This window comes from Mus caroli, unplaced genomic scaffold (genome assembly GCF_978045245.1).
Source record: "Mus caroli unplaced genomic scaffold, Mus_caroli_1 scaffold_20, whole genome shotgun sequence".
Classification (NCBI taxonomy): Eukaryota; Metazoa; Chordata; class Mammalia; order Rodentia; family Muridae; genus Mus; species Mus caroli.
The window spans coordinates 130,041-143,647 of NW_028227275.1; the positions used below are offsets into that span (position 1 = coordinate 130,041).

Below are 13,607 nucleotides of genomic sequence, written 5' to 3' on the forward strand. Positions count from 1 at the left end.
TGTTTTTTCTGTTATCAAACATGCAGAGAACTATCTGCTTGTCAGTTTCTCTCCAGTGGGTTATCTTTTATGCCATTTGTCTTAATTTTGGTCCAAGGCAACTCTTATAAAGGAAATTTAATTGGGGGTGGTGTACAGATTCAGAGGTTCAGTCTAGTATCAAGGCTGAAAAAAATGGCAGTGTCCAAGCAGACATGGTGCTGGAGGAGATGAGAATTCTACTTCTTTATCAGAAGGCAGCCAGAAGACTCTGCCCTGGGTGGAGCTTAAGCATAGGATCTCAAAGTCCACCCCCACGTGACATACTTTCTCAAATGCCACATCTATTCCTGAAAGGCCATACTTCTGAATACTACCACTTCCCATGGGCCAAGTATTTTTAAACCACCAAACCTTTCAAGATCACTGTAAAGGCTTTACCACATTGGTTATATTCATAGGATTACTCTTTAGTATGTGTTCTTTCGTGTAGTTGGAGGTGACTTGATTGTGAATAGACTTTGCCATATTTTCTACATTTGTAAGGTTTCTCTCCAATATGTATTCTTTTATGCTTTTGAAGATTACGATGGCATGCAAAGGCTTTACCACATTCATTACATTTGTAAGGTTTCTCTCCAGTATGAATTCTTTGATGACTTTGAAGTTGACCATTAGAAACAAAGGATTTACTACATTGCTTACATTCATAGGGTTTCTCTCCACTATGTATTCTTTTATGTACATGTAAATGACTTTGATTTGCAAAGGCTTTGCCACATTGATCACACTCATAGGGCTTCTCTCCAGTATGTGTTCTTTTATGTACTTGGAGAGTACTACTATATGGAAAGGCTTTACCACATTGATCACATTTGTAAGGTTTCTCTCCAGTATGTATTCTTTTATGAAGTCTAAGATGACCCTGTTGTCCAAAGACTTTACCATATTCATTACATTTGTAAGGTTTCTCTCCAGTATGAACTCTTTCATGATCTCAAAGTTTACCATGATCTGCAAAGGCTTTACCACATTGATTACATTTATAAGGTTTCTGTCCAGTATGAATTCTTTCATGTGTTCGAAGTTGACCACAAGAGGCTAAGGATTTACTACACTGCTTACATTCATAGGGTTTCTCTCCAGTATGGGTTCTTTTATGCCTTCTGAGAGTATTGTGTTCTGAAAAGGCTTTTCCACATTCATTACATTTGTAAGGTTTCTGTCCAGTATGAATTCTTTCATGATTCTGAAGTTGACCATGAGAGGCAAAAGATTTACTATATTGCTTACATTCATAAGGTTTCACTCCACTATGAGTTACTTTATGTGCTTGGAGACTAGCGTTACATACAAAGACTTTACCACATTCATTACATTTGTAAGGTTTCTCTCCAGTATGAACTCTTTTATGTCTTTTAAGTTCATTCTGACTTACAAAGGCTTTACCACATTGATCACATTTATAAGGTTTCTCTCCAGTATGTATTCTTTTATGTACTCGGAAATGACAATGATGTGCAAAGGCTTTACCACACTGATCACATTCATAGGGTTTCTCTCCAGTATGTGTTCTTTTATGTATTTGGAGAGTTCTGGTTTGTGCAAAGGCTTTACCACATTGATTGCATTTGTAGGGTTTCTTTCCAGTATGTATTCTTTTATGCATATGGAGACTACTGTGATGTACAAAGGCTTCACCATACTGAATACCATCATAGGATTTCTCTCCAGTATGATTTCTTTCATACTTTTGGGGATGACTGTGACATCCAAAGGCTTTACCACATTGAGTATTTTCAGAGGGTTTTTCTCCAGTATGACTTCTTTCATGCCTGCAAAGATAATTGGCACATGTGAAAGCTTTACCACATTCACTAAATTGATGAATCTTATTAATCTTACAATTTGGTCTAATTGTAAAGAGGACTCACATCTTAAGATTTTTATCACTTTGTTTACATTCATGGTTTTCCCTTCAGGAAGGGTTGTTTTACATACTTGTAATGGTAAGAATGTTATTACATGACTCACATTTATAGCATCCTTTCTCTCTATGAGATTTTTCACATATTTGAAGAGAAATAGAAGAGCTCAGAGATTTACCACACTGAGTACATTCATAAATTTTCCTATATTGTGAAATATACTACATTTTCATACTACATTGACAAAATAAACCAGGACAAACGTAAAACAATGTCCACAATCCTAGTACTCATAGGGATTTTCTGCATTGTGAGTTTATGGATATATTCCCACTGAAGTTGGAGAACCAACTAATTATAAATTTGTATCACAGTGAGAAAGTTTGCTCAAATGTGGACTACTACATATATTTTAATTGTTCTGGGTTGAGAGAGAAGGTTCTGCTTCTTTCAATATCCCTATGCTCACATGATTTGTATCCATTGTGACACAGGATATACCTATTAAAAAAAAAGAATAACAAATGAAAGATTTCCACATTGCATTCACACAGTTTGGCTGTTTGCTCATCATAGATATATAGTATAGGAATTAAGGTTTCTCCTCAAAAAACGTTCTTGACTCATAAACTGTCCCTCTCACTTAAACTTAGCAATGTTACTATATGAGTAATCAGTTTTACTATGGGATATTTGCTTATTAGAAACATATATTTATTACCAAAGATATATATATCTTTGGCAATATGTGAGTGGTATGAGACTAGATTGGCAGTTCTACAGAATAGCTGTAATGTGGCTATGATTCAAATGGCAATATCAGTTAAAGCATTGTTTCCTTTGTCTTTTCTTTTAGAGAAATGCCTTGAACACAAATCAAACACCTGACATTGAGGTACATAGATTTGTGAGAATTTAAACAATACACTTAAAGAAATGCTTTTTTGTTTTTGGTTTTTTGAGACAGGGTTTCTCTGTATAGCCCTGGCTGTCCTGGAACTCACTCTGTAGACCAGGCTGGCCTTGAACTCACAAATCCACCTGCCTCTGCCTCCCGAGTGCTGGAACTAAAGGCGTATGCCACCACGCCCCTCTGTAATGCCTTTTTTTTTTTTTTTTTTTACTCTGTTGCTTTTCTTTAAAAGTTCCAGGCCACCAAAAAATAAAAAAAATTTTAAAAAGGTTCCAGGCCACATTAACATTTCTTCTGAAGCAAATTCATACCAACTTACACATGAAAATTACCTTCCATGTCTTCTGGAACTTTGACAATGTTCTTCAGTGTTGTGGTCATCCCAATTGTAGCCTAAAATATAGTACCAGAAAATGTATGATATATTATTCGAAATTAGGCAAATTTAAGTTACTATCTTTAGTAAACCTTATTCTTCCTCATTCTCAATTGAAATTACAGAAAAGCATCAATAACAAAGAAACAATTGTTCCCTTATTTTAAAAAGTGAAAGATAATTCAGTCTTGCCTACAGCTTTGAGGTTCCTGTAGATCTCCAACATCACATCTTTGTAGAGATTCCTCTGTGTAGGATTCAGCAAAGCCCATTCTTCTCGAGTGAAGTTCACATGCACATCATCATAGGTCAGTTCATCCTAAAATATTCCATACATGTGTAAAAATGAAACCATGATACTGACATCACTGTAAATGTATGCTTCATTGACAATATATTTATACGATTCTGGTGCTTCCCCCACTTATTTCATGACCAAGAAGTTCTAATGTAATTACCAAATCATCTTAGAAGGAAACTGAGTAACAAGGTTCACTTCTGTCATTTCTTTGCTCTTTGAATAGGATACAGCCTTGTAAGAGAAATACTAATTCACACACACACACACACACACACACATACACAGAGAGAGAGAGAGAGAGAGAGAGAGAGAGAGAGACAGACAGACAGACAGACAGAGACACAGAGAGACATAAAGAGGGAGAGGGAGAGGGAGAGGGAGAGGGAGAGGGAGAGGGAGAGAGAAGAGGTACTGAGCACACATCAGAGAAATTGTATGAACAATTACTAAGTACAAAAAATGATGGGCAAGCTGAGCATATTAGTTCATGCCTTTAATCCCAGCACTCAGGAGGCAGAGGCAGATATATTTCTGGTCTATCCTGGACATCAGAGGTACATATTAAGACCCTGTCTCCTCTTTAATAATCAATCAAACAAACAAGAAAAAAAGAAAGGATCCAGAGGTTTTTACTGGAGTTCCTACAAAGAATTACATATTCACAAGTGTCCCAGTTTAATATGTAACCATAACAAGATCTTATTAAAAGGGATGCATCTTTAAACAGATACAAATGGACAAATGAAAATACTGGCAATGTAAATGCTGATCCTACATAGGACAGGAGATGGCTCAGCAGTCAAGAGCTCCTGTTGGTCTTGCAAATAATTGGGCTCAATTTCCAATTGTTTCACAACTATCCATTACTCCAAATTCAGGAATTCTGAAGCCATCTTCTGACTTATATGGGGACCAGGCATACATGATGTACATATTCATGCAGGCAAAATAATCATATTCATAAAAAAATCAAAACAAACACAATAGGTAGGAAGACTCAGAAAGCTCAGGCAGTAAAGCTCAGGCAATATTTTTTTTAAGGTTTATTTTATTTATTATAAGTAAGTACACTGTAGCTATTTTCAGACACACCAGAAGAGGGCATCGGATCTCATTACAGATGGTTGTGAGCTACCATGTGGTTGCTGGGAATTGAATTCAGAAACTTTGGAAGAGCAGTCAGTGCTCTTAACTGCTGAGCCATCTCTCCAGCCCCTCAGGCAGTATTAATGTCATAAATACATGCCATACTGAGAAACAGAATATTCTCTCTGCCAAATTTCAAAATTCACAGTGTGGATGAAGATCAACACAACACCATAAGCTTGACATATACCAAAATCTAGATTCCAGACCCATCAGCCAATAATATAAAAACCAATAAACAAACAAACAAAGAAAAAGCTAGATATGTTGGCCCACATTTAATCCAAGCACTCTGGAGCCAGAGTCAGGTGGACTTTTAAGTTTGACGTTGCATGATTTACACACATTTCAGGACAGTCAGGGCTACATAGAGAAACTTTGTCCTCAAAACAAAAACAACAAAATTAAAATTATAAAGTTCACCTACTCCTCCCTGTAATTCCCCTAACTGGCTTTAAATTGAGCTTGCAAAGCTCACATGTCTGTATGCATCATAGTGAATGGTTAGCCACAGTATGATAGAATTCTGTGGAATAAAACTTTTGCATCCTATTTGAGTTGGGGCGTCTTCCTTCAGTGATTCCTGGACCTAACATTATAAGCTCTCCCAAAGAAAGCTACAAAGTAGAAACAACTGTTCAAAGACATCACCCCCCTCTCCTTCTCCCCTCTCTCCCTCTTTCCCCTCTCTCCCCTCCCCCCTCTCCCTTTCCTTTGCCTGCTTGCCATGTGGAACTGAGCAACTGCTAGATCCTTGGACTTCCATTCACAGCTGCTACTGACCATTGTTGGGAGTTGGACTGCAGACTACACGAAATAGATTGGAAGCCTACTGCATATCTGTTTAATCTGTATAAGCAGAAATTTTCTCAAACAAATAAAAGAAAGGCTACATTAGATCGTGGTAAATGGCAATCTCGGCCAGTGATTCAATTTCCAGATTTGAGCCAGTTTGCAGATCCAGAACCCCTTGAAGGAAGGGGTGGCCAGGTTCCCTCGAGGAAGGATCTTGGTAAGACACCTAAAAGTTTTGCTGTTACCCTTTCTCCAGTTCTTCCCCAGAGGGGAAGGGTAACTGTACACTGGGGGAAAGGAAATAATCAGACTTTCTGGAGTCTATTGGATACTGGTTCTGAGTTGACACTGATCCCAGAAGATCCCAAAAAACATTGTGGCCCTCCAGTTAAAGTATGGGCTTATAGAGGGCAGGTGATTAATGGAGTTTTGACTGATGTGCGACTCATAGTAGGTCCAGTAGGTCCCCGAACACATCCTGTGGTCATTTCCCCAGTTCCAGAATGTATAATTGGCAGAATTCTCATATCAATTTGACTATATCTGGAATGAACTACAATGTAGAATTGGAAGGCTCACCAGTGATCCTAATCTGGAGGCTGGGAGATAGAAGTTTCTGACCTGGATCTTGGTATGGAGATCTTGAAGCATAGTGGCTATGGATTCCAGAAGATTAAGACCTGGAAGAGCTCTGAGTTCAAGGTCATCTGGGATTAAAGGTGTGGTGGCACACACCTTTAATCTGGGCTACACCTTCTGCTGGAGACTATACAAAGACATTGGAAGAAGGAAGGCTCTCTCTCTCCTTCACCTAACTGCTAGATCCTTGGACTTCCATTCACAGCTGCTACTGACCTTTGTTGGGAGTTGGACTTCAGACTAAATTTGGTGAGGTCGGAACCTTTGTGCAGCCGGAACTAAGGTGCGGTAGTCCGCTGGGAGCCGGAAGGCTGTATAAATAGAGGAATACCAGTTTCCTTCTGGCAGTTGATCGCTGAGGTTCCGGTGAGGCGTTCGGCTTTTGGCGTGTGAGCTCTGCGGCTTCGTTTCCTGATATGCACCGACCGAATTTTCGACCCCCAACTCCTCCGTACCCCAGCCCGGGGATAGGAGGTTGGGGTGGCGGAAATAACTTCCGGGGTGCCCTGGGCGGGGGGCCGCGGCCGCCCTCCCCGTGGGACGGGTACGGGAGTCCGCACCACACTCCGCCCTGCGGGCCCCGGGCTAGGCCCTACGGGAGCAGCCAGTCTCCGCCTCATGGCGGCAACTTCTCGGTGGCCCGCTTCGTGTCTCCGTCCCCGGGCGGCTACCCAGGCTCCTACTCCAGGTCCCCCGTGGGGTCCCAGCATCAGTTCGGCTACTCCCCAGGGCAGCAGCAGACCTACCCCCAAGGTTCTCCAAGGACATCTACACCATCTGGATCAGGGCGTGGTAGAGAAAAAAGAATGTCTAATGAGTTGGAAAGTTATTTTAAGCCTTCAATGCTTGAAGACCCTTGGGCTGGCCTAGAACCAGTGTCTGTAGTGGATATAAGCCAACAGTACAGCAATACGCAAACGTTCACAGGCAAAAAAGGAAGATACTTTTCTTAATATTTCTGAAATTCACCTGGAAGCCTCATGTGTCAGGAACATCCTGGACAGAACTTTTACTTGTGTAAGAGTTGAACCCAAAGATGATGACTTTGAATAATGATTAGCAGACCTTTGGTATATCTCCAACTTTATCAAGTGTTGATATCAGCGAAAATGATAGAACAATTTACAGTCTTTTTTTTTTTTTTTGCTTTGAAATTTAGAAACAAGTTTTATTTAAGATCTGAAATACAATTCCTAAAATATCAACTTTTCAGAAAACTGTGGCTACACAATAATGCATTGCCTCTATCATGTTAGAACGTGCATTAGACTCAAATACAAAAACCAGGAAACAAATCACCATCCTTCAACAATTTGAGCAAAGATAGAATGAATGCCTAAGGAACAACAAAGATGGGCTTGCAGAGGATGGGCTGTTTACGGATGTCAAGCACCATAAAAAAAAAAAAAAACACAAATGCATGGGTTTCCAGGTATATACATTAAGTTGAACCTTTGGCACTAGGAACCAGGGCATCTCATCACGTAGCATTAACACATATTAGAAAACTGTGTAGTGTCAAAGGGATAGAACCACCAGCATTCAAGCAATGTTGTCAACTAGGCAATAAAATGGTCTTCTAAATTTCTTCTTTGTCTAATTACTGCATACACTGGTAGCAACTTTGAAATGAGGAAAGGAGCTGGGCACTCCTTTTATTTTCTGTCTACAACAGAACAGGAAAACAAACTGAAACATAAGCCCTGTTTTACACTGACAGTTTTAAAGAACATCAATTATACCATGAAAGGACTAAACAGAAGTGTTTACAGATAGCAGACAATAGTGAGTGGTCAGTAGACCTTCACAGGGCTTTTCGATGATAGTCAGCAGAAGCCACTTTGTAATCACTGGCAGTAAACAGAGAGGCAGAATTCTTTGCCAGATACTTAAGGAAATCATGCTGGTAGCCCAGCAATAATGCCAGGCTTTTCTCATCAAGGAGCGTATAGGCCAACATTGCCCCAATTCTCACGAATAATCTCAGTAGGTGTGGCGCCCCATAGATCTGCGACATTGGTGCATCAGGGTGAGCCAGCAGAATCTCAGCATACTGAGGCCTTTCAAACTTGTACAGCAGCTGAGTGCCCAGCATCACATTGAAATACTCTTTTATCCCTCCTACAACTTCATTAACTGCGTACTCCTTATTATCAACATTTCCCTGAGACTTCTTGCAATTGGCATACTCCTCAAGAATGGCATCGACATACTTTTTAGCAGGGAGCTGGAACAATTGCTTCTGCCTGGTAACCAAGTCCCAGTCCTCCACCAGCCACGGTTTTAATTCTTCAGGGATCTTCACCTTTACCTCCATCCTACTCTTGAATGCCTCCTCGCTCTCCACAGTGGGGTCAGTCCGTGCCCTTTTCTTCCGAGGGGGCTGGGGGACTTCACTGGTACTGCCACCGTCTCCGTTGCCAGGAGCCTTCTGCTTGTTCTTCCTGGTCTTCCGCACAGAACCAGAAGGGGGGTTCTCAGCAGAGCGACCTCCCCATCTTCCGGGCAGGGCTGGATCGAGATTCTTTGGCTGCGAACCAGCTGACTTCTTTCCTGAGGCAGCTCCTCTCATCTTACTTCTCTGCATATTGCTTCGAGTTGGTTTCTTAAAGTTGTCTTCTTCGGCAGATTGTTGTCCACAAGTTTGAGAAGCCTGCTTTCTGGAACTCATTCAACCCTATTTTTATTCCAACCAACAATGTTCCTTCTTTCCCTTCCAAGGATTCCTAGTAGGTCTGGAAAGATGAGGTGGGAATATAACCCTGTATTTTGCAACCAGGAATGGTTCTGCAACCAGGGTCAGATCTCCTGATCCTTACTGTATAGCAAACTTAGCTTTTCTGATGATGACCTGAAACGAGAATCCAGCTCTCTCCAGCAGTCGACGTGTGATCACTGCTGCTCTTCCAACCGCTATAGTAGAATACAGTTTTCATATTTAACATTTCCAATATAACAGACATTTGTTTTTTTCAATGTTTTAAAATAAAACGTTTTTTTGTCTTCCAAAAACAAAAAAACAAAGACATCACCCTATCTGGGAGCTTTTAGACTCAATCAGTTGTATTCTGATCACTGTCATCCATGATGAAAATGCACTGAGTTTAACTTCAATGACCCTAATAGTCTGCAGCAGTCCATATATTCTTCAAATATCCAAAGTCTCTTAGGACACTCTTTTTTTTTTTCTTCAAGATTTATTTATTTCATTTATATGAGTACACTGTAGCTGTCTTCAGACACACCAGAAGAGGGCATTGGATCCCATTACAGATGGTTGTGAGCCACAATGTGGTTGCTAGGAATTGAAATCAGGATCTCTGGAAGAGAAAGCAGCCAGTGCTCTTAATCGCTGAGCCATCTCTCCATCCCCTCTTTTGATACTCTTGATTGCTACATCTTATAAAATCAAAAAGCAAGTTGTATCTTTCTAACATACAGAATGCCCCTCCCCATTTCAATAGAGGAATATGTACATAGTGAGAAAAGATTGGACCAAGGCAGGTAACCCAGCAGGACAAATACCAAATCCTGTAGCTGTCTCAGACATAAGAGACATCAGTTTCAAAAGGCTTAGATGGCCCTATCCCTGTAACGTCTCATACATCTCTTGGTTTAGTTACTTGTACTCCCTATATGCAGCTCTCCTTGGCAGGTGTCTCATAGCTTAGGTATCTCAACATCTTGTGGTCTCAAAATGCAACTCAGGCTTCATCCTCACAGGTTCATGCAATGCACTCTCACAGTATCCACCCTCACTGGGCCTCTGACTCTGGCAAACATAGATGACTGGAACAGTGTTGAACTGAAACCACAAAGGAAGAATCCATGACCTTAAATTTTACATCTTTCTTATTTCCAGAACTTGGGTGCTCCTCCTGTAAAGTTTGGATACTAAGTTGGGATGAACTCCCCCATTCTTGGACCACAGTTGTAGCAGGTTTTGTATGAAGTTCCTTCAAGGGACTAGAATCACTTTGCGTACCCCGCCCCGCTCCATTCATTGAAGGCTTAGCAGGAGGGTGTGTTTCTCTTAGGACACCTTCTTAGGCTTTCAATCCTGAATTTAGGCCACTGTCTCAGCATTTGGCTGCCATTTGAAACTACCCAGTGCTGTTTTTCTCTACAAGCCACAGACTTTGCATTTATTTTTGCCCAACTTGTTGCTTTTTTCTTTTCATTGCAGTCCTGAATGAGTTACTAGTAATAACCATCCAACAGATTCAATAATCCATCTAAGAAATACAACCAATTATTTTTTAATTCTGCCATACTCAATTTCTCAGAGCATGGGAAAAATAAGAAAGATTTGGGGTCAAATTACCACACAAATGACCTCTAGCTAAATTTTTTATTGTGTCTATTTTCCACTGAAGTCCTATGACTTCTGACTGCATTTCTCGAAGTACTCTGATCTTCCAGGTGCTATAAGAATAGCTGACTAAGCTCTGAGTACAGCTTTCTATGCTGTTTGCCATCTCAAGTCCTGATATCTCCCACATTCCTTCAAAGGAGAACATTTCCAGTTTCTGTCCAGCAACAAAATTACTTTTTGTGTTTTTCTTTTTTTCTTGGTTCTAACTTGCTACTCCACTACTTTGATTAAATCCTCTAACCAAAAGCATCTCAGGTAATGAACAGGATCACTTATTTAGTCCTTTCAGATCACAGTCCATCATTTTGGGAGCTTAGGATAGAAACTCAAGCTTCACGAAAATAAGGCAAAAACCACAGAAAAACATTGTTTCCTGCCTTGCCCTCTTGTTTGGTCACTGTCTCATGCTCAGCTAGCTCTCTTGTAGCTCAGGCCCATTTGTTTAGGGATCCTGCCATCCTCAGTGGAAGAGCCTTCCCACATCAATCATCACACAACACAATCTCTCAGGGACACTGCATCCAGCCATTTTGATGAGGGCATGACCTGAAGTGAGGCTCCCTCAGATGACTGTAGGCTCTAAAATGTTGACCACTGAAGGTAATTAGGACACAGAGACAATAGTATATCAGAAAGTTTTAAAAACCCAAATCAAATGTGTTAACCATATCAATCACTAAGTAGCAAAACCCCGAAAATTGCTGATTGCAACAACAGGAAAACAGAATTGCCAAGAAATGAGGAGAGGCAAGCCTTCAGGATCAAGAAGAGGGAACTACAACTGTTTCCCAAACTATCAAAAACTCAAGAAACTCATAGTAAATTCTCAGAAGACAAAAATAGGTGAAGGTCTATCATTTTCCAGAGAAACAACAATATAATTAGATTATAATGAATAAAATCACACAACATAGATAGCACTACAAATAAAAGGAGAAGCATAGAATACAAGTCCTGGCACTAGAGTTCAATAAGTGTTAGTATTTTTAATGTATTGTATAAGTGCCTGCCTTAGGAATTGGAGTAAACAGAGTATAATTATTCCTCTTGATGGCCTGGGGTCATCATAAATATTAATTACTTAATGAAGCTATGAGCACAAGGACATCTTGGAGGTTACCAGGAATTCTAGGGTTTTTGGCTCCTGCACAAAACAGTTCCAATTGCATGTATTTTACATGACTATCCTCCTACACAAAAGGGAATATTATGATCTGTACTTTAGGTACTAATTAAAGCAACTAAATAACATACCATCTTCTTCAAATAGCCATAGAGCCGTTTGTCATCTCAAATAAATTTCACCTACCTTCTTTGGGAGGGGAGATGAGAATTCTCCCTTTTTTGGCAAGGGTTTTGCATTTTTATTCCTTTTTTTTTTTAAGATTTATTTATTATGTTCAGTGTTCTGCCTGCACACCAGAAGAGGGTGCCAAGATCACATTTCAGATGGTTGTCAGCCATGTGGTTGCTGGAATTGAACTCAGAGACCAATCAGTTCATGTTTTGAATGATGTAGAAGAACACAGGAGGGAAAGCTTTAAGGAAAATCCGCAGGACTTTTCTTTCCCTGCCCATCATTAACATAGCCAAAGGCACTCTGGTCATTGTGTGTTCTTGCTATGAACCTTCCAAATTTTGAATAAGCTTGGAATTAAACATTTCAAAAACTAATAGTCACATAACAGTGATCTTTCTGGAATTGCTTCAGTGCATCAGCAGCAGCTCCCATGTTCTAATGCTCTGTTGAATGGCAAGGAAGTGGATATGGATCATAGTCTAGAAAAACTGCCATGTGTATCTTAAAGATATTCATCTCTACTCTATCCAATATGTGTCTGTGTTTAAATAAACACAAGAGGGAAGCACCTTGGAACCCTCTCTCACACCTCCTAACACAATGGAGTTAGTCCTCTCTGGCCAAGGATCATTGAATCTGTTAGAGCATCTCCTGGAGTCCTTGTCTGGCTTGAGAAGGCCTTTACGGTGCTTTAAGTTCTAGTCCCTCTTGGTCATTTTGGTGCCTCTTATTGTCTCAAGTGAAACAGACTGCTTTAGAACGAATGCCTAGGCTTTCTCCATATCCCTATAGTAATAGGCTTCCAGGAGCTAATAGAAGTGGAGGCATGGTTGTACTCTCTGAGTCTACTCCTCAATATTATTATCAGCTTAGCAATTTCCCAAAGATTAGACAGTTAATTTGTAATTCATGGTTCCACATCCATGGATTCAGCTTGAAAAACCTGGGCATGATATAAACACCTATAATCCAGCCTTCAAGAGGCGGAAGTAGGAGAATTTTTAATTCAAGGCTACCCTGGGCAACATGTGTGATTCTATCTCAATATATCACTGTCCTCATTGGGGGAAAAAAAAAGAAATAGAAAGGAAAGGAAAAGGAGATGTAGAAAGATATAGATGAGGAAAAATGGAAGGGGAGAGGAGAAGAAGGAAGAAGAGACTATTTAAAAGATGTTATTTCTGTATCAAATATTCAGAGATCTATCTGTTGGTCATTATTTCCGTTTTTAAAGATTTATTTATTTATTATATATACACCATTCTGCCTGCATGTATGTCTGCAAGCCAGAAGAGGGCACCATATCTCATTATGGATGGTTGTGAGCCACCATGTGGTTGCTGGGAATTGAACTCAGGACCTCTAGAAAAGCAGCCAGTGCTCTTAACCTCTGAGCCATCTCTCCAGGCCCTGGTCATGATTTCCTAAGAATTCAATGTGTTTTCTTAGAATCAACATTGTATTGAATATTATAAAGCATCTAAGTCGATTTACGGTATAAGGAGGATGTGTCTGGGTTCTATGCTATTACTACACAATTTTACATAGGAGACCTGGCCATCCCTAGATGTGATATTGATGAGGGACCTGGAACCAAAGTCCCATGTATTCAGAGAACTGACTGTTAACTACACTTTATGGAAATTGTCAAGGTGATAATCAGAATCTAGGGGAAGATTCAATAATACAGATGAATCTGGCCCATATATAGTTAGAGAAGGTGGCCCAGAGTCAGTGATCACCAAGAGCCCTCCCATCTTATCTCTCTCTCTCTTTTTAGAGATTTATTTATTATTATACTTAAGTAAACTGTAGCTGTCTTCAGATGTGCCAGAAGAGGGTGTCAAATCTCATT

At 40.1% G+C, this 13,607-nt stretch overlaps 1 protein-coding gene and 2 pseudogenes across 1 annotated transcript; 1 reads left to right on the plus strand and 2 right to left on the minus strand.

Moving 5' to 3' along the window:
- Window positions 1-512: 512 nt before the first annotated feature.
- Window positions 513-3,507, minus strand: LOC110285338 (uncharacterized; annotated as a pseudogene).
- Window positions 3,508-6,449: 2,942 nt separating this feature from the next.
- LOC110285638 (M-phase-specific PLK1-interacting protein pseudogene) lies at window positions 6,450-7,209 on the plus strand (annotated as a pseudogene).
- LOC110285637 (mortality factor 4-like protein 2) lies at window positions 7,208-8,803 on the minus strand. Its single transcript, XM_021151947.3, has one exon. It carries the CDS (start codon window positions 8,746-8,748, stop codon window positions 7,882-7,884), a length of 867 nt encoding a protein of 288 aa, XP_021007606.1. The 5' UTR covers window positions 8,749-8,803; the 3' UTR covers window positions 7,208-7,881.
- Window positions 8,804-13,607: the final 4,804 nt, after the last annotated feature.